The following is a 21,275-nucleotide window of genomic DNA, read 5'->3' as shown; positions in this document are numbered from 1 at the left end:
ACTTTTAACGAACAGGGTATGCAAAGAGAAAAATGGTTGATTTTGTAGTGGAGAAACCTGTCCAACACTACCTTTATCAAGTGATCAAGGTTAACATCACCAGGATTAAATCATGTTGGCATCATGTACCCCTTGATATGGTACACTTCACTTCTGTGGTATTCTTGCAAAAAGTCCATGATGCAAGTCTAATGAGAAAACTTCAGACAATCCCAAATTGAGGGGCATTCAATAAAATAGCTGACTAGCTCTTTTCAAGTGTCAAGGTCATGAAAGACAGAAACAGTGAAACTGTCACAGATTTGAGGAGACTAAAGAAACATGATGACTAAATGCAGTGTCAGATCCTAGACTGGATCCTAGATCATAAAAAGGACAATAGTGGAAAATCTGAATACAGTGTGCAGTTCCTAATAGTGATGTCCCCATATTACTTTCTTAGCTTTAATAAATGTACTATGATTATATAAGCTGTTGATATTAGGAGGAAAAGTGGTTACCAGTTGCCATTGGCATTCTACTGTAAGCAATAGACTTCATTGACTTATGTATTTATTGTTATAGACTTGTAAGTTTCTCTTTTTCTTCCCAGTGGTTTATAAGTGTACTCAAGTAGTTTGGTGCTCAAATCATCCCAGATTTGGCCAGTGGGTGGGAATCCCTTCAAACTACCTCCCCAGTCCTAGTGTCATCCTCCAACATGTTTTTAAGCACATTTTTACTTTCTGGATCCAGAATCATCTTGTACTTACCCTATCCTAACCCTGGAAGCAGCCAGTAAGCCAAGAAGCCAGGGTTTCCACTAATGAAAAATGGTGTTAGAGACTAAGATCTGGATGCTAGATGTGCTCACTGCTACTGGAGCATTCTTCTTGGACTTTTCAGGGGACATAGAAAATACATGTGTGTATACACACATATACAAATATATATGCATACAAATATGCATGGGCACATAAGCATGTACAGACACACGTATACAAATCTTACCAAATCTTAAGTTCACACCAATACTTCCAATTCCTGCTCATTCTCTTGGGATTCTTCCCTGCTTTGTCCCATTCCATATTTGTATGACTTTTCTTCCACAGTGAGAACCCTGGCTCCCAACAACATAGACACATGTACTCATTTGCTCAATCCTATAATGCATCCAAAACAGTTTCAAAACTGCTTCACCATACTGTTATAAGAAACAAACCTACTAAAGAGCTTAAGATTTGTTTGTAATTCTAACACACATATAAAAATAAACTGCCCAAGACTGAGGATATATAGTCAAATACTATGTTCATTATTTTTCCTTCTTTCTGACACAAGAGGTAACAAACTATATATGCTTTTTTCCCTTTGCTCTTTTCACTTAATAACATTTCCTCCATAATATTTCATTAATATCTTCTTCCTCAGACTTTTTCTCACATGCGTTTTACTCCATTGTGTATATGCTACAGTTGGTAGAGCTTCCTATGCTTAAACATTCAAGCCATTTTCAATATTTTGCAACTGTAAATAATGCTGTGAAAAAGAACCATGTGCATGTGTATATTCATAAAATTGCAAGTGACTCTTTAGATTCTTAGAAGTGTGCTTGCTGTGTCAATAGGTATGTATGTATATAGTTTAAATATTGCCCAGTTCCCCTCTAAAAGGCTTCTACCATTCTGCATTCCCACCAACAATGTAGTAAAATGTCTATTTCCTAACAGCCTCACAAATAACAGAGTACTGTCAAGCTTTTGAATTTTTGTCAAGCCGATGAGTGAGAAATGGTATCTCAGTGTAGTTATAATCTGCATTTCTCATATCATGAGTGAAGTTGAACATCTTTTCATTTCTTTATACCTCTTTTGGTAAACTGATCATGTCTTTTATCCATTCTTCTATAGGACATCTGGTATTTTCCTCTTGATTTTTAAAAGTTCTTATAAAGTTGGGATATTAACCCTTGAACTGTGAAAGATGTTGATTTATATGTTGATATACTTTTCTTCCAATCATTTGTCTTTTGATGTTACTTACAGTATTTTTTTCCCATGTGAAAGGTTTCTGGTTTTTTTTGTTTTTGTTGTTTTTTTGTATACTATACTTTATTAATATTTTATTGCCTCTGGACTTTAAGCCAGCAAAGCCATCTGGGCCTGAGAAAAATGACCCTGTAGTGACCGTTCAGTGCCCAAGGCAAGGGCACACAGCCAGTCACAGACTGGGTATTTTTCAGACTCTGGATATTAGAGAAATTAAGAATCAATGGTCAATGCCTGGATATAAAGCTGGGTACTCCAGTTCCTTAGCCCCTGACTGGAGGACTAGGGAGGGCTGTGACTGAAGGCCATGAGTCCTTGGGCTAAATCAGTGGCATGTATGCACAGCCAATGGGCCTTGGACTACAGGGATGGGTATTAATGGATGCCTTTCAATCAGCTGTTGGGGGTGGTGCTGAGTGTATGGCTTGGAGATCTCATATGGCTTTGGAGGACTCAAGAAGGGTAAAGATGAAGGCTATTATAATATTGCTCTCCCTCTACAGAACTAGAGTCCAGAACAAAATAGACAGTGAATTCTCATGTCTCCCAAGAGGTTGAATACCTTGGGGCTCTTGAGAGGTGAGTGAATAAGGTACATAACTAGGTGTGCAACTTTGTAAAGAAGCAGTTTATTAAAACAAACAGCCATAAAATATAGAGAAGGACTGCTGCTTAGAAAGTAAGTGATAGACCAACTAATGAACACTGAAAGAAAGCAACGTTTTTCCTCTCCATTCCATTTCAGGAAAGCACAACATTTCTTAGTGATTTCTGCCACCTTCACACTCACAGGGAAAGAAAAGCAAAGGTCAGAACACACCTTTATGGCATTGTTGTTGGCCAGATATAAATTTGGGGTATCCAGAAGGCAGTGTTATGAACTGAATTCTCCCCCCCAGAAGTCATAGGTTGAAGCCCTAATCCCCCAGTATTTGGATGTAGGGCTTATAAGGAGGTAATTAAGATTAAATGGTGTAATCAACAACAACAAAAAAGGATTAAATGGTAGCATAAGGCTGGGGACCTAATCCAATAGGGCTGGTGTCCTTGTAAGAGTAAGAGCCACCAGAGCTCACTCCCTCTCTCCAGCACATGTACATAAGAAAGCCTATGTGAGGATGCAGCAAGAAGGCAGCCATCTGCAAGCCAAGAAGAGAGACTTCAATAGAATATAACCCTGCTGACACCTTGATGTTGGACTTCCAGCTTCCAGAACTGAGAAAATAAATTTCTGTTGCGTAAGCCATCCAGCTTCTGGTTTTGTTATGGCAGCATTAGCAAAAGAATAGTTTTGGTACTGAGAGTTATATCTGAAACTATGGAATGGCTTTGGAAATGGGTGATAGATAGAGGCTGGAAGAGGTCTGAGGCACTTGTTATAAAAAGCTTGGATTGCCTCGAACAGACTGTTGGTAGGAATACAGACATTACAAGTGATTATGGTGCAGTCTCAGATAGAAATGAGGAACATGATACTGGAAACTGGAGGAAAGACAGTCCTTGTTATAAAGTGGTAAAGAACCTGGCTTGTGTTCCAGTATTTTGTGGAAAGTGGAAATTGTGACATGAGTGACAAATATTTAGCTGAGGAGATTTCTAAGCAAGGTGTTGAAGGTGCAACCTGGTTTCTCCTTCCTCCTTGTAGTAAAATGTGGGAGTACAGAGATAAATTGAAGGAAATGTTAAGCAAAATTTTGAGAACCAGAATTTAGAGATTTGGAAAGTTCTCATCCTATCCATGTTGTAAAAAATGAGAAAGCATGTTCTGGAAAGAATACTGTGGTGTGGCTAGACAATGTTTAGGGGACTTCCTTGGTGGCGCAGTGGTTAAGAATCTGCCTGCCAATGCAGGGGACACGGGTTCGAGCCCTGGTCCGGCAAGATCCCACATGCCGTGGAGCAACTAAGCCTGTGTGCCACAACTACTGAGCTTGCACTCTAGAGCCTGTGAGCCACCACTACTGAGCTCTCATGCCACAATTACTGAAGCCCACGTGCCTAGAGCCCATGCTCCACAACAAGAGAAGCCACCTCAATGAGAAGCATGCGCAACACAACGAAGAGTAGCCCCCGCTCACTGCAACTTGAGAAAGTGCGCACGCAGCAAAGAAGACCCAACACAGCCAAAAATAAATAAATTAAATAAATAAATAAATAAATAAAGACAGAGAGGTAAGTTTGGAACCAATCAACCATCTCAGTAGAACTAAAGGTGACCTAGATGGGACAAAATGAAGGCAGGCTGTCAGATTTCTGGGATTCTACAAGAAGGGAGAATAGCGTTAACTATCTGACTACAAACACATTATCCATCAAGAAGAGCAAAGAATGACCCCAAAGGTGAAACAGAGACCAGCAGGTCTGCCATTTCCAAAACAGGCCCAGAGAATAAAAGTCTGAGGAGCCATATGGTTCTTCCATGGTTTCAGTGGGCCAGGTATCACTGCTGCCATCCCAGTGAGACCAGAAGGTGGGGCTGCCATCCCACTGGGACCAGAGGGCAGAGGACACAGCCAAAGATTATTCTCAAGCTTAAAAACTAACATAATTTGCCTTGCAAGGTTTTAAACTTGCTTGGGACCCAGCAATCCTTCTTTCCACTTTTAGAATGGGAATGTGAATTCTTTGCCTATCCCATCATTGTATTTTGGAAGCAAATAACTTCTCTGGTTCACAGGTTCACAGCTGGAAAGGAATTGTGCCAAAGGATGAAACGTACCTCTGGTCTCATCCACACTCAAGTTAGAAGAGATTTAGGTGAGATTTTGAATTTAGAGTTGATACTGGAATGGGTTAAGATGTTTGCAGCTGTTAAGATGGGGTGAATGTATTTTGTATGTGAAGAAAGTGAATCTGCAGTGTCCAGAGGGCTGAGTTGTTAAGACTGAATTGTTCCCCCAAATTCATACATTGAAGCCATAACCTACAATGTGACTTTTAAAGGTAAATATTATGAGGTCATAGGGTGGATCCCTAACCCAGTATGGCTGGTGTCCTCAGAAGAAGAGAGATACCAGGGAAGCACACACACAGAAAAAGGGCCATTCAGGACTCAGCAAGAATGCAATCATCTGCAAGCCAAGGGGAGAGACTTCAGTAAAAACCAAACTGCCTACACATTGATCTTGGACTTCCAGTCTCAAGAACTTTGAAAAAACAAACTTCTGTTCTTTAAGCCACCACGTCTGTGGTATTTTGTTATGGCAGCCCTAGCAAATTAAAACACATTGCTAGTGCAGGAAGTAAACCATAAATCAACTATCTTAAGATCACTGAAAGAATGCAACACTTTTTTCCTCGACTGAATTTAAGGAAAGTGGAACATTTCCTAGTGATTTCTGCCATCTACACACTCATAGGGAAAAGAAAGGAAACATCAAGCGAACAGCTCTTGTGGCAGGTGATGGCCAGACTTGGTCCTCTTATGTCTGTGGAGGTGAGACTTCTGGCTAAAGCCACGACCACACTCCCTGCACACATATGGCTTCTCTCCTGAATGGGTCCGCTGGTGTCTGATGAGGGCTGACTTGAAGCCAAAGCCACGTCCACACTCATCACACACACATGGCTTTTCTCCTGAGTATGTCCTCTGGTCAGAGGTGAGGTGGGTCTTCTGACCAAGTCTTTGCTCACATACTCTGTACACATCAGCCTCCTCCCCTGAATGTGTCCTCTGGTGTCTGGTGAGGAGTGACTTGAAGCCAAAGGTACGTCCACACTCAGAGCACAGATAAGGCTTCTCCCCAGTATGTGTCCTCTGGTGTCTGATGAGGGTGACCTTCTGACCAAAACCACGCCCACACTCAGGGCACACATAAGGCTTCTCCCCTGTGTGTGTCCTCTGGTGGCCCATGAGGGAGACTTTCTGGCTAAAGCCACGCCCACACTCAGAGCACATGTAAGGCTTCTCCCCTGTGTGTGTCCTCTGGTGTCTGATGAGAGTGACCTTTTGGCGAAAGCTGTGGCCACACTCGGCACAAACATAAGGCTTCTCCCCTGAGTGTGTGACCTGATGACTGAGGAGCAGCGACTGCTGCCTGAAGCCACGCCCACACTCAAGGCACAAGAAGGGCCTCTCAGCCGAATGTGAGCTACGGTGTTGGAGGAGTGATGCCTTCTGGCAAAAGCCTCTTCCACACTCTGGACACACAAAAGGCTTCTCCTCCAAGTGTGTCCTCTGGTGCAGGATGAGGGCAATCTTCTGGCGAAAGCCTCGCCCGCACTCCTGACATACAAAGGGTCTCTCCCCAGAGTGTATCCTCTTATGGTTAGTTAGGGAGGATGTATACCTGAAGTGTCGCCCACACTCCCTACACATGTAGGGCTTCTCCCCTGAGTGTTTCCTCTGGTGTATGGTGAGGGAGGACTTCCGGCCAAAGCCTCGCCCACACTCCCTACAACTATAGGGCTTCTCCCCTGTGTGTGTCCTCTGGTGCTTGATGAAGTCTGACCTCTGGTAGAAGCTTCTGCCACATTCAGGGCACACATGAAGCTTCTGGGGGCTAAAGAGGCTTGACTTTGTGCTAAGTCCTAGTCTGTATTTTTCACATATGACTGCTCCAGATTCTGAGATGTCTGCCCCTGTCAACATTGCATCTGCCTCCTCAGGGATCATCTCCTCATCTATTCCTCCACCGCTGTTGCCTTCCTGGTCTACTGGCTGACCTTGAGGTGGGCTGAAGAATGCCCTTGAAGTCCCACTCAGCTGCAGCCTCCCAAACACAGTGCAAGAGCCTTCTCTCTCTCCATCTTCTGCTTTGTCACTCGAGCAGCTTGGAGCTTCTAGTAGGAAGTGGCTTCCTGCAGATGAACCTGGGAAGATCTGAGGGGAGTGACCGCAGAGCACATATTGATGGAGGAACTGTGGACTGGAAAAACTCACCGGGCAGGAGAGATGGGGCTGGAATTCTGTTCCTGGTTCTGCTGGAGAGAAAGTGTCGGTCAGAATCACCACAGGTACCTTGTGGATGGTAACACTTGTCCAGCAGTCATTCCTCAGATGTTCCCACAACAAAGATTTCCTTCACAGACCTACCTTTCATCCCAAGGTGACACATTAATGTATATCCTTTTACAACACATAAAACCCACACAATGAGCCAGCTCTAAATATCAGCCCAGCTTAAATAGTTTTAAGAAAGCATCACAGGCAGCTCTAGCCCTATATATTGCTGCCATTAGAGTTATACATCTGCCCCCAATACAATTATCTTACAAGCCACAGTCATTAACACTGATGTAAACAATATCTACAAATATATGCTTTTACTGAGAGTTAAACTACATAACTTATTACAAATTTCTTTAGGGACATTTCCTACAAGAAAGGATGGAGTCAAAAAAGGCAGTCACTCCACCTAGAGGCCCCATGGTGGAGGCAATAGAGAGGACAGGTCAGAGACCCATGTGGGAAATGAACTGGAAGGTGTTTCCCCCATCCTAAACAAGTATTTCCTAGAGCATTATGCAGTGGGTTCTCTATCTGGGAGTGTGAATTCAGCAGTAAGACACAAAAACATAGTCTAGGCCTGCAACCCCTTAAAAGGATTTTGACTCCTCCAAGACCTGCTTTTCGCAGTGTTTTTTTTTTAACTGTTGTAAATGGAAAAATTTCCACCTAAAATAGCTCTAACAGATATCAAATTTGTATGCCTTGCTCCATTACCCTGCTTCTATCCGCCAGAAGCTGATGAAAAATACCATGAACCTTAAATAAACTCGGTATACCAGGCCTTTCCAGACCTACCTGATTCTTTCTTCATCAATCAAAAATGAGATGTATGTTATGAACCATCTATAACACTGGGCAGCAAACTACAGCCAACCAGGTGTTTTGTAAATAAAGGGCTATTAGACCACAGCCACACTCTGTCTTCATGTTGTGTCTATGGCAGCTTTCACATACAACAACAAAGGTGAGTAGTTGCAACACAGAACATAAAGGCTACAAAGACTAAAATATTTATGACCGGACCCTTTTACAGAAAACTACTCATTCCATCTGGTCTAAGAGGCTAGCTTTCAATACTAACAAGAATAACTACCATGAAACCCCTTCCTAACACTTAAAAGCCCCTCAGCAAACTATTCACTAAATTTAGTTTGTTCTGTGTGTGCGTGTGTGTGTGTGTGTTGCTAGACCTAGAAGCTCCTGTGAAATGGCCTTGATAATCACTCGCAAGTGCCAACCCTGCTGGACTTTCACTGTGAAAGTGAACATCCTTTCAGTCAGAGGTCCCACCATGGTTGGTCTCTAGTTCAGCTCATTGAACTATCTGTCAGTTTATTTTGTTAAGCTAGGCTGTCCACATTTTCAAAACTCGTGGCAGGTATGTACATTTCTGGCCTGCAGTTTCCAAGAAATACTTTGTTGTAATTCTAAAGTTCTGACAGCTGAGCTTTCAGTATTGCACTACTGTCTACTTGTCTGTGACGGGGAGAGAAAAGCAGCCCCTGCCTTCTCCTTGGCCTGTTTATACTCCCGGCTAGGCATGAAGTCTAAGGCCAGTGGTAAACGACACATCATTGCAGGTGTGCCGTTCAGTATCTTCTGTATAAAATATGGTGACTGATTTAAATACAGTTAACGCTGCCCTTATGGGAACCATAGCCTCTAATATGACTACTCATTCATCATTTTTGTGCCTGTCTAGTAATGTGGCAAATTTTAGCTAGAAGTGATTAAGAATTACAAAGTCCACTTTGGTTTTAAACATCCAGAAGTTCCTCAATCGAAGGAGAAATAAAAAATAAAATGTTACCAAGGTAATGCTTTTCAGTTAATCACAGAAATTTCCAGGATGTAGAAAAAAGTTAATCAGTTTATAAATTCTTTTATAATCTACAGCTGCTCTCATGCCAATTGATTTTTCAAACCAGTAAGTACTTCAATAATTGTTAATGAACTTAAACGTTCCAAAGGAAAAAAAAAATCCATGTCTAATGGCTCCTTAAAGAAATTTTGCCTTCTGCAGCTGCAGTTGTGAGGAAGGAAAGTATAGCAGTGAGTTAAACAAATGACCATAGACACTGGATTACAGCAGAAGAAAGAATGATGTGCATTCACTGCTTTTAAACAATTTAAAGAATTTTAAGACTTGGTCCACAAATGTAGAAAGGGAACATTTTTTTCAATATTAATCAGAATTAATCCCTGGAAACTGGACAACTTTCATAATATGCCATCTCCATGATTTTAAGAAAATATAAAAGAAATATTAGCATATGTGATGGTTAATTTTATGTATTAACTTCGCTGGTCACAGGTTGCCCCAACATTTAGTCAAACATTATTCTGGGTGTTTCTGTGAGGGTGTTTTTGGAAGACTTTAACATTTAAATGGAAAGACTGAGTAAAGCAGACTGCCCTCCCTAATGTGGGTGGCCCTCATCCAATCAGTCGAAGGCCTGAATAGAACAAAGGACTGATCCTCTCCCAAATAAGAGGGAATTCTTCCAGTCTAACTGCCTTCAAGCTGGGACATAGGAGGGTGCATGGTGGAGAGGAGATGGATGGGATTGGTTTTGTTTTTCCTGCTATCACACTTGAACTGAAACAGTAGTTCTTCCTGGATGTTGAGCCTGATAACCTTTGGACTGGAACTACACCATGGGCTCTCTTACGTCTTCATCTTGCTGACTGCAGATCTTGGGACTTCTCAGCCTCCACAGTTGCATGCGCCAATTCTTTATAATCTCATGTCCGTGTGTGTGTGTGTGTGTGTGTGTGTGTGTGTGTGTGTGTACATACGTCCTATTGGTTCTGTTACTCAATAACTATAATACTGATTTTGGTACCAAGAAGTGGGTGCTGCTGTAACAAATACCTAAAATTGTGTAAGTGGCTTTAGAATGAGGTGATAGGTAGAGGCTGGAAGAGTTTGAGGTACATACAAGAAAAAGCCTAGATTGACAAGAAGGGACTGTTGGTGGAAACATGGATGTTATATGTGATTTTGGTGAAGACTCAGAAAGAAAGGAAGAGAGCTAGAGAGAAAGCTTCCATCTTATTAGAGGATATATAAATATGAATTGATTAATATTCTGTAGCATGGATTTTCTAATGCTGTGCTTTTCATATGTAGAATAAATTCCACTTGGACATGATATGTAATTCTTTTCAAACATGGCTGGATTCAGTTTGGAATGTTTTTATCACTTGTGTAGGTTCATGGATCCACCACCAACTTAATTACTTTAATAAATGTACTATACTCAGATTTTGTCCCATCCTGTGTCAGTAGTATTTTTCAAGAATTCATCCATTTCATATAAGGGTTAAACCTGTTAGTATCAACTTGTTCATAATATCCCCTTAATATCCTTTTTTTTTTTTTTTTTTTATTAATTTTTTTTTTTTATAGCTACTTTTATTTATTTATTTTTGGCTGTGTTGGGTCTTCGGTTCGTGCGAGGGCTTTCTCCAGTTGCGGCAAGCGGGGGCCACTCTTCATCGCGGTGCGGGGACCGCTCTTCATCGCGGTGCGCGGGCCTTTCACTATCGCGGCCCCTCCCGTTGCGGGGCACAGGCTCCAGACGCGCAGGCTCAGTAGTTGTGGCTCACGGGCCCAGCTGCTCCGTGGCATGTGGGATCTTCCCAGACCAGGGCTCAAACCCGTGTCCCCTGCATTAGCAGGCAGATTCTCAACCACTGCGCCACCAGGGAAGCCCCCTTAATATCCTTTTAAAGTTTGCAGGATATGTAGTAATTTCCCTTTCATTCTTGAATTATTCATGTCTTCTTTTTCTCTTGATTAGTCTATGTAGCAACATATAATTTTGTTAATCTTTTCAGACGTTCAACATTTGGCTTAGCAAAATTTTCTGTTGTTAATAAAGTGTTATATTTCACAGATTTCTGCTCTTATTTTCATTATTCCCTTCCTTTCACTCACTTTGCATTTACTTTGCTCTTCTTTTTCTAGCTTCTTAAGTCACTGATCATAGACCTTCTTTTCTAAAATAAGCACTTAAGGCTATAAATTTCCTTTAAACTCTGCTTTAGCTGCATCTCACAAATTTTTATTTTGCTGAGATGAATTTGAAAAGATGTCGGTAGTGGCTTGTAAGATTTGATACTGGTAAGATGTAATTTCTACCCCAAATTATCTATAGATACACTAAAATCTCAAACACTATCCAAGTTTTCTTTTTTTCTGTCTTTTTTTTAATGAGAAGCTGATCCTAAAATTTAAGTGGAAATGCAGAGGACCTAGACTATCCAAAGCAATCCTGAAAAAGAAAAACAAAAGGAGAAGACTTCTTATACTACCTGACTTCAAGACTTCCAGTGACCCTACAGTAATACAGTGTGATTTGGTTTAATGATAGACATATTAATCGAAGGAATAGAACAGAGAGAGCATAAAAATAGACCCACACTTAGCCAGTGATTGGATTTTTAACAAAGCAATCCAATGAGGGAAAGACAAGACTTTTCAACAAATGATGCTAGAGCCACTGTGTATCCATATTAAAAAGAAAAATAAACCTTGATTCCTGCCTCATGCCATACACAAAAGTTAATTCAAGATGAACTGTAGACCTAAATATAAAAGCTAAAAGTATACAGCAGTTAAAAGAAAATGCAGATTATCTTCATGACAGAGGAAAATTAGACTTCCTCAAAAATATCTGCTCATCAGAAGTTATTGCTAAGAAAATGAACAGAAAAGTTTCAGACTGAGAGGATGTTTGCAAAATGTACAAATGACAATGGACTGGTATCCAGGATTAATAAAGAACTCATAGAACTCAATAATAAAAAGAAAAACAATGCAGAAAAATTGGAAAATGATTTGAATGTATACCTCACAAAGTAAGGTATATGATATATATTAATGATCAAAAAGCATACAGAAGGGTTCACTGTCATTAACTGTCAGCAAAATGGAAACCCCCATGAGATAACTCTACACATCCATCACCAGAGATAAAATGAAAACTGTTGGGGAAGATGTGAAGTGACAGGAACTCTCATGTGTTTGTTGTTCATGGAAGTGAGAAATTGTACAACCACTCTGGAAAAGTTCTAGTCGTTTCTTATAAAACTACACATACAGTTACCCTATGACTCAGTGTTCTGAGTTGAACATTATCCCACCAAAATTAATATCAACCTGGAAAATGTGAATGTGGCCTTATTTTGAAATAGAGTCTTTGCAGATGTAATCAAGTTAAGATGAGGTTATACTGGATTAGAATGAGCTTTAATTCAATGACTGGAATCCTTACAAGGAGAGGATGATTTGGATACAGAGACATATAGAAGGAAGAAGCCTATGTAACCACAGAGGCAGAGATTAGAGTGATAGAGCTACAAGCGAAGGAATACTAGGGATTGCCAGCAACCACCAGAAGCTAAGAGACAGACAAAGAACAGACTCCATTTCAAAACCTCCAGAAGGAACCAGCCCCTCCAGTATGTTGATGTTGAACTGTGAAAGAATAAATTTCTTTGTTTTAAGCCTCTAAGTTTGTGGTAATTTATTACAGCAACCCTAGAAAACTAATATACCCTAGGTATTTATCCAAAGGAAATGAAAACAAAGGTTTACCAAAAACAAACAAAAAATTCTTAGCAGAAGAATGTTAATAGCAACTTTTTAAAAATGACTAAAAACTGGAAGCCATCAAGGTGTCTATTAAGGAGAATGGATAAACAGTCATATATTCATATAATGGAATGCAATTTGATGTTAAAAAAAGAACAGACTACTGATGTATGCAACAACATGGATGAAGTTTAAAAACTATACTGAGTGAAAGAAGCCTTACACAAAAAAGAACATATTAAATGATTCCGTTTATGCAAAATTGTACAGTGGGCCAAACTAATCTATGGTGAAATAAAATCAGAACAGTGGTACCTCTGAGGGGTAGGAGCAGGGGTTTACTGGGATGGGCCACAAGGGAACTATGTGGATAACAGTAATTATCTGTATTTTGATATAGTTTGGGTTTTGGAGGTATATGCATTGTTTGAACTCACAGACTAGTATACTTAAGATTTCGCATTTCCTTGTAAGTTAATTCCACCTTAAACAAATAAACAACTCTAGGTAACGACATGCATGCTACCCATTACTCCTGGGGCCAACCACCTTTCATGGGGCCCACTAAGCTGAGATGAGCTGCCAGAAGTTGGCCCTTTTAAAACTGCAGTGTCTGGAGATGCTCAAGTGGACACCCTGGACCTGAGTCCATGGGTCCCTTCCTGCCAGCCACTCACATGAGCTAACCCAGGAGGAGACTCTGCCTTTCCTCTCAGCACTTGTTAGATCATCTTTGCCAGAACCATTTGCTGGTCAGATCAGATCTTAAGACACACTCATATCTGCCAGCCACTTGGGGATAAAGATCGTCTGAGCATAATGAGTAGATGCTAAGGACATGCCATGAAGACCTCACAAAATGACAGCAATAGCCACCCATGAACAGGGACTCATAAGCTTTTTACCTACCCATGGGGAGAACACAAGTCTCTTTCTAAGAAGAGTAAAGCCTTGATACAGTGCACTTAACTCAGATATGCTCAGCTACTCAGCTCTCCCCAGAGAAGAACTGCTCGCACTAAACTACTTACTCTTACCAACTAAGGAGATACTGCTAGAAATCTATTAGAATGGCTAAAATAAAAAATATTGCTGGGACTTCCCTGGTGGCGCAGTGGTTAAGGCTCCGCGCTCCCAATGCAAGGGGCCCAGGTTCGACCCCTGCTCAGGGAACCAGATCCCACATGCATGCCACAATTAAGAGTTTGCATGCTGCAACTAAGGAGCCTGTGAGCTGCAACTAAGGAGCCCACCTGCTGCAACTAAGACCTGGTGCAACCAAATAAATAAATAAATGTTTTTTTAAAAAATAGTGCTAACACCAAATCCTGGCAAGAACACAGACAAACTGGATCACTCAATCACTGCTGGTGGGAATGTAAAATGGTTTAGCCATTCTGGAAATGAGTATGGCACTTTATTACAAAACTAAACATATTTATATAAGCCAGAAACTTGCACTTTTGGGCATTTATGCCAGAAATGAAAACCTTACGTTCACACAAAAACCTATACACAAATGTCCATAGCAGCTTTATTCATAATAGCCAAAAACTATACAGAACCCAGACGTCCTTCAATGGATGAATGGTTTAACAAACTGTGGTACATTCATACATTGGACTACTACTCAGCAATAAAAGGAATGGAATACTGATACATGCAACAATTTGGATGGATCTCAAAAGAAAATTATGCTGAGTGAAAAAAAGCAATCCCCAAAGGTAACATATGATATGACTTCTTTCATATAACATTCTTGAAATGACAAAGTTATAGAGACAAAGAACAGATTAGTGGTTGCCAGAAGAAGAGAAGGGGAGGAGTGATGGAGTTGGCTGTGACTATAAAAGGGTAGCAGAAGGGATCCTCATGATGGAACTGTCCTGTATCTTTGAATATAGTGGTAGTTACATGAATGTACATGTATAAAATTTCATAGAACTAAATAAACATACACATACACAAAAGTGAAGGTCAAACTGGTAAAATCTGAATAAGGTCAGTGCATTGCATGAACAGAAATACAAGGTTGGTTTAACAAGAAAAAAAAAACAGTGTAATTTACCATATTAAAAGACTAAAAAAGAAAAACACACACGATCATCTCTAAAGATACCCAAAAAAAATTGGACAAAATCCAGCATCCATTCCCAATAAAAACTCATCAAACAAGGAATAGAAGGGAAGTTTGTCAAGCTGCTGAAGGGCAGCTATAAAACTTCCACTTAGGAGGAAAGGATTCCCCACAAGATCAGGAACAAGGAAAGGATGTCTACTCTCACCATTTAAATTCATCATTGCACTGATTTTCTTGCCGTGCAATGAGGCAAGAAAAAGAAATTAAAGACGTAAAGAATGGAAAGACATAAACTATACTTACTTACAAATAACTTAATCATCTATCTAGAAAATCCTATACAATCTACAAAACCTGCTAGGACTGAGAAGTAAGTTTTGCAAATTTACCACATACAAGATCATTATACATAAATTAATTGTATTTCTATAAACTATCAACAAACTATTGAAAACTGAAATTTTAAAGTACCTTAAATAGCATCAAAAGTATGAAACACAGAGGGATAAATCTGACAAGATGCATAAGACCTGTGTACGAAAAACTACAAAACAATGCTGACAAAAATTAAGAAGTCCCATAAAAATAGATAGACTGTGTTCATATACTGGGCGACAGAGTATTATTTACATGTAAATTCTCCTCAAATTGATGTACATTCAACTCAATCCCAATCAAACTCCCAGCAGGCTTTTTTTGTGAAAATTGCCAAGCTGATTCTAAAATTCATGTGGAAATGCAAAGAATCTAGCACAACTTGAAAAAAGAAAAAATGTTAGAGGATTTATACTAAGTTCCAGACTTATTATAAAGCTGCAGTAATCACGACTACATAGTATTGGGACTTCCCTGGTGGCACAGCGGTTAAGAATCTGCCTGCCAATGCAGGGGAGATGGGTGTGAGCCCTCGTCCAGGAAGATCCCACATGCCACAGAGCAACTAAGCCCGTGCGCCACAACTACTGAGCCTGCGCTCTAGAGACCGCAAGCCACAACTACTGAACCCACATGCTGCAACTACTGAAGCCCACGTGCCTAGAGCCTGTGCTCCGCAACGAGAAGCCACCGCAATGAGAAGCCCACACACTGCCCCTACTCGCCGCAACTAGAGAAAGCCCGCACGCAGCAACAGAGACCCAATGCAGCCAAAAAATAAATTAAATAAATAAATAGGGCTTCCCTGGTGGCACAGTGGTTAAGAATCTGCCTGCCAATGCAGGGTACATGGGTTCAAGCCCTGGTCTGGGAAGATCCCACATGCTGTGAAGCAACTAAGCCCGTGCACCACAACTACTGAGCCTGTGCTCTAGAGCCCGTGAGCCACAACTACTGAAGCCCACGTGCCCTAGAGCCCATGCTCTGCAACAAGAGAAGCCACCGTAATGAGAAGCCTGCACACCACAATGAAGAGTAGCCCCTGCTCGCTGCAACTAGAGATAGCCCGCGCACTGCAACTAGAGAAAACCCGCACACAGCAACGAAGACACAATGTGGCCAAAAAATAAATAATAAAATAAAATAAATTAATTAAAACAAATTAATTAATTAATTTAAAAAAAGACTATGTGGTATTGACATCAAGATAGATAAAGAAAGGAGTGAAAAAGAGTCTGGACATAGACCCATACACAACAGATTTACCACAAAGGTGCACAGGAAATTCAGTAAAGAAAGGGTTGTCTTTTCAATAAATGGTGCTGGAAAATTGGATATTTGTATACAAAAAAAAAGAAAGAAAGAAAAATTGTACTTAAATCCAGACCTGGTACCAAGTATAAAAATTTATTCAAGATATAGACCTAAACGTAAAGTAAAAATTATAAAACTTTTAGAAGAAAAAATATATAAAACTCTTTTTGGCCTTCATTTTGGGAAAGATTTCTTAAATATGTCACCAAAAGTGAAATTCATGAAAGAAAAAATTGAAACTTAGACTTCAACAAAATTAAGAAATTCTCATTGAAAGAGACTATTAAGAGAATAAAAAGCAAGCCACAGAGAAAATACTTGTAAATCAAATATCTGATACTGGAGTTCTATACAGAATATATGAAGAACTTGCAAAATTCAATAATAAAAACAAGAAACCAACTTTTCAAATGGGCCAAAGATTTGAGAAGACATTTCACCAAAGAAGATATACAGATAGCAAATAAGCACTTGAAAAGATTCTCAACATCACTAGTCATTAGAAAAATGTCAAGTAAAACCAAATAAGATGCCACTATATAGCTATGAAAATGCTTAAAATTAAAATCATAATACCTAAGTGCTGACAAATATGTGGAGCATCCAGAATTCTCATATACTGCTGGTGGAAATGTGAAATAGTGCAGCCACTTTGTGAGTTTCATAAAAAGTTAAATATACCCTGTATCATCCAACCCAGCCACTCCAGTCCCAGGTATTTATCCAAAAGAAATGAAAGCGTATGTTCACACAAAGACTTTTCATGAATGTTCATACAGGCTTTATTTGTATTCATCAAAACTGGAGACTACTCAAATTTGTTTTAACAGGTGAGTGGCTAAATAATTGTGATATCTATATTACTACTCAGCAATAAAAAGAAATGAACTATTGATACATGCAACATTATGGATAAAATTCAAAATAATTATGTTAAGTGAAAGAATCCTGTATGTATTCTATATGATTCAATTTATATGAATTCTAAAAATGCAAACAAATCTATGATGGAAAGCAGATCAGTGGTTGCCTGGGTATGGGAGGAAGGGGAGGACTGGGAGAGGCAGGAGATAGAGATTACAGTGAGGCACAAGGAAACTTTGGGGTGAAAGGTATGCTTAGGATATGGATCATGGCAATGGTTTCACAGCTGTGCAGATGTCAAAACTTACCAAATTCTACACTTTAAATATATGTAGTTTATTACACTTTGATAATATACCTTATAATTATCCCTTAACTATTATACCATAATAACATTTTTCTATTATACTATAATTATAGTTTATATAATAGTTCTTTTTTAAAAAAGAAAAAAGCACTGAGTTTGCTGTAAAGTACAAGTACAGATATATGGTTGTATTTAGAAGCAAATAAATAAATAAATAAATAAACAAAAATAAAATGCCAGGAATGTTGAAAATAAAAGAATGAAAAAAAAAAGTCAGGCAGAAATTTATCCTTACCTCCCAACATTCACATAAAATTAATTCCACTTGGATTAAAGACCTAAATGTTCCCAGAATGTGTATGGAATTTCTACAAGTCAATGACAGAAATGGCCCAAATCAAAAGTAGGGAAATACCCTTAACAGTCAAATCACAGAAAAGGAAACACCAATGGCCAATCAACACAGGAAGAGATGCTCATGCTCACTGGAAAGCAAAACCCATATGAGATTTCACCACAAACCTAACAGATGGGTGAAAAACGTGAGGATATGGAACAAGAACTCATCACTGCTGCTGGGAGTATAAAATGGTGTTGAACAGCTTCAGAACACAATGCGGCAAAATCTAATCAGGTTGAGGCTACCCATGCCCATGAAACAGCCACTGTGCTCCTAGGTATGCATCTTGAGAGAAACTCTCGCATGTGTTTCCAAGGAGGTAGCAAGAATATACAGCAACATTATTTCATAGACAAAAACTGGAGGTAACTCAGATGTCCAAAAGAAGGGACAAGATAATTCATCTGCATTAAAATATTCATATAATGGAATCATATATAACCATTTTTAAAAGTATAAACTAAACCTATACTTTTTAATATGAATCTCACATAAAACTGGTGAAAAGGCATGTTCCAGAAGGAGGTATACAATATAATACTATGTGCAGAGAAGTTTACAAACATGCAAAACAACTCTCTATATGGTTGAAAGACCTGCTGAATGGTTAAAAGGCTAAAGGCAATCATGGGCATGCTAATGCCTAAGTCGGATTCTCAGGGGCAGGAGGAGTGGGACACAACCAGGGGGTTGTCACCTCGTCTTATCATGGTCTATTTCTTAGGCTGCAGGGAAGGCAGATTGGCACTCGTATAATTCTTCACACCCTGTTGTAATCTTAAATAACCCATCATCGAAGAAACAAAGTAATGGGAACTTACGGGGTAGAACCGATGCACAAAAACGTTACCAGGTTACTGGACAGAATCTTGCAGGGTAGATGACTTAGTCTCAGAGGATAAGTGCTATGTTAAAGGTCAGGCCAACCAACAAAAGTTCAAGAATGGGGAGATCCTAGAAGTGCTGGACAAGGGACACCAAATGAGCGGAGTGTGGCTCTTTTGGGGGAGGAAGGAGGGGGTTGCCAGGGAAGCCCTCTCTGGGCTGAGTGGAATAGCATAGAAGGGAGGCCTGCAGAAGAGCTTTCTCCCCAGAAGCTCACAGATGCTCCTCTTTCCTCACCTGCTGAGCGCCTCACTGCCTTGTCTCCTTGTCTGCCTGGTGTTTCCCACTTACCTGGACAAAGGTCCAGAAGACTTTCACTCTCCTCTCTCCAGGGCTCATCCCCTTGCTCCAGTTGTGTGATGAGTTTTGGTTTAGGAAAGGCAATTCCTACTCACAGGGGAAAAAAACCAAGGTGATCTTGGGTTAGTGACTTAAGAGGCTATCACAGAACTCGGACTCAGCTGGGGAATGCAATGACTAAGAAGAGGGTAGGGAAGCATGGCAGGGTGGGTGGAGGGGGAAAAAGTTTCTCTGAATGCTGAGAAAAGATGACTAAGGGGAGGGAGGAATCCTGGATCTAAAGGCAGTATATGATTCTCCCCTGTGCTTGAGTAAATACAAATATTCACCCATTTGAAGCAAGATCACTTTGGAGGAGGGCCCAGCCTTGGAAGAGGCCTGCAAATGCAACATCATATCCTCCCCCCCCTCAGCAACACACACACACATAACTTCACTATCTCCAACTCTATAGAATCCAGACATTCTCTGGGTGTAGGGAAAATGTTTCTTTCTGAGCCCAAAGAATGGTGGCTGCTCCATAAAATCTTAAGATGCCCACAGGCAGAGTCTGAGACATGAGACAGGTCAACCTTACCCAGCGACACCATATGGCTGTAGTTCTCCAGCATTACATCCCGATACAGGGTCCTCTGAGCAGGACTCAGTAGCTTCCACTCCTTTTGGGTGAAGGCCACAGCCACATCCTTGAAGGCCATTAATGTCTGTAACACAAACACATCCCTGCTCACCCAGAAGCCACCCATGCCCACTAGTCAACTTAACCTAAGCTACTAACCAGGGCCACGGCAGCAATAAGGCTAGCGTGGGGCATGCGGGTGAGATAGATAGATAGATCCTGCTTTCAACCTGAACCCTTTTGCCATGTGTTGAAGACTACTAATCCTTCTCCCACATTGCTGGTGGCTCTATTCAGGGGTTCTCTATTCTATTGATCTTTATGTCTACGATGCTGTGAAAATCACAGTTTTGATTACTGTAGATATCCTGTAGGTCTTGAAATCAGGTAGAGTGATTCCTCCCCCTTTATTCTTCATTTTAAAGATATTTTACCTATTCTAGGGCATGTGCCTTTCCATATAAATTTTAGAATAATCTCTTCTATATCTACCAAAAAACCCTGCTGGAATCTTGACAAGATTTGCATTAAACTGTATATCAATTTAGGAAGAACTGACACCTTTACCATGTTGACTCTTCAAATCTATGAACATGAGATGTCTCTCCATTTACTGAGATGTTCTTTGATGTCTTTCATCAGCATGTTGTGGTTTTCAGCATACAAATCCTAAGTAGGTTTTGTTTAAAAACTGATACCTAAAAATTCCTTCATTTTTCTTTTTTTTAGTGATTTTAATGGTATTGTATTTTTAGTTCAGTTAAAAATGATATAGGGGCTTCCCTGGTGGCGCAGTGGTTGAGAATCTCCCTGCTAATGCAGGGGACACAGGTTCGAGCCCTGGCCTGGGAAGATCCCACATGCCGCGGAGCAACTGGGCCCGTGAGCCACAACTACTGAGCTTGCGCGTCTGGAGCCTGTGCTCCGAAACAAGAGAGGCCGCGATAGTGAGAGCCCCGCGCACCGCGATGAAGAGTGGCCCCCGCTCGCTGCAACTAGAGAAAGCCCTTGCACAGAAACGAAGACCCAACACAGCAAAAATAAATAAACAAATAAATTTTTTAAAAAGCCTAAATAAAAAAAATGATATAGATTTTGTTCATTGCTATGATATAGAAATAAATTGTTTGTATGCTTATCTTGAATCCTGCAACATGGCTGAACTCACTTACTAGCTCTAGGAGTTTTTTTTCTCCTAGATTCCTTAAGATTTCCTATATAGACAATCATGGTATTTGCATATAGGGACAGATTTATTTCTTTCCTTATAATCTATATGTATTTTATTTCCTGTCTTGCCTTACTATAGAACTTCTAGCACAAAAGTGAATAAGGGTGGTGGGAGCAGACATCCTTGCCTTGTTCTTGATATGAGGAGGAAAACATAATGTCTCAAAGCATTAAGAATACTGTTCCACAAAGATACCACATCACACCCATTAGGATAGCTATTACCAAAGAAACAGAAAAAAACAGGTTTTGGGAGGGAGTGGAGAAACTGGAACCTTTGTGCATTGTTGTGGAAAAAGTAAAATGGTATGGTTTCTGTGG

The 21,275-nt window shown here is 40.2% G+C and overlaps 1 protein-coding gene across 1 annotated transcript in view; it reads right to left on the bottom strand.

Annotated features, from left to right (window-relative positions):
- Positions 1 to 2,584: 2,584 nt before the first annotated feature.
- Positions 2,585 to 21,275, bottom strand: part of ZNF169 (zinc finger protein 169) — a 47,063-nt gene continuing 28,372 nt past the window's right edge. Inside the window, exons 4-6 of the mRNA XM_057547826.1 lie at positions 19,683 to 19,809; positions 19,097 to 19,192; positions 2,585 to 6,947 (exon numbers count right to left, since the gene is read on the bottom strand). Of these exons, the coding sequence (XP_057403809.1) occupies positions 5,404 to 6,947; positions 19,097 to 19,192; positions 19,683 to 19,809 (1,767 nt within the window). The 3' untranslated portion in view covers positions 2,585 to 5,403. The remainder of the gene's footprint in view (positions 6,948 to 19,096; positions 19,193 to 19,682; positions 19,810 to 21,275) is intronic.

Source organism: Balaenoptera acutorostrata, chromosome 6 (genome assembly GCF_949987535.1).
Source record: "Balaenoptera acutorostrata chromosome 6, mBalAcu1.1, whole genome shotgun sequence".
Lineage (NCBI taxonomy): Eukaryota > Metazoa > Chordata > Mammalia > Artiodactyla > Balaenopteridae > Balaenoptera > Balaenoptera acutorostrata.
This window is presented reverse-complemented; position numbering and strand designations above follow the sequence as displayed.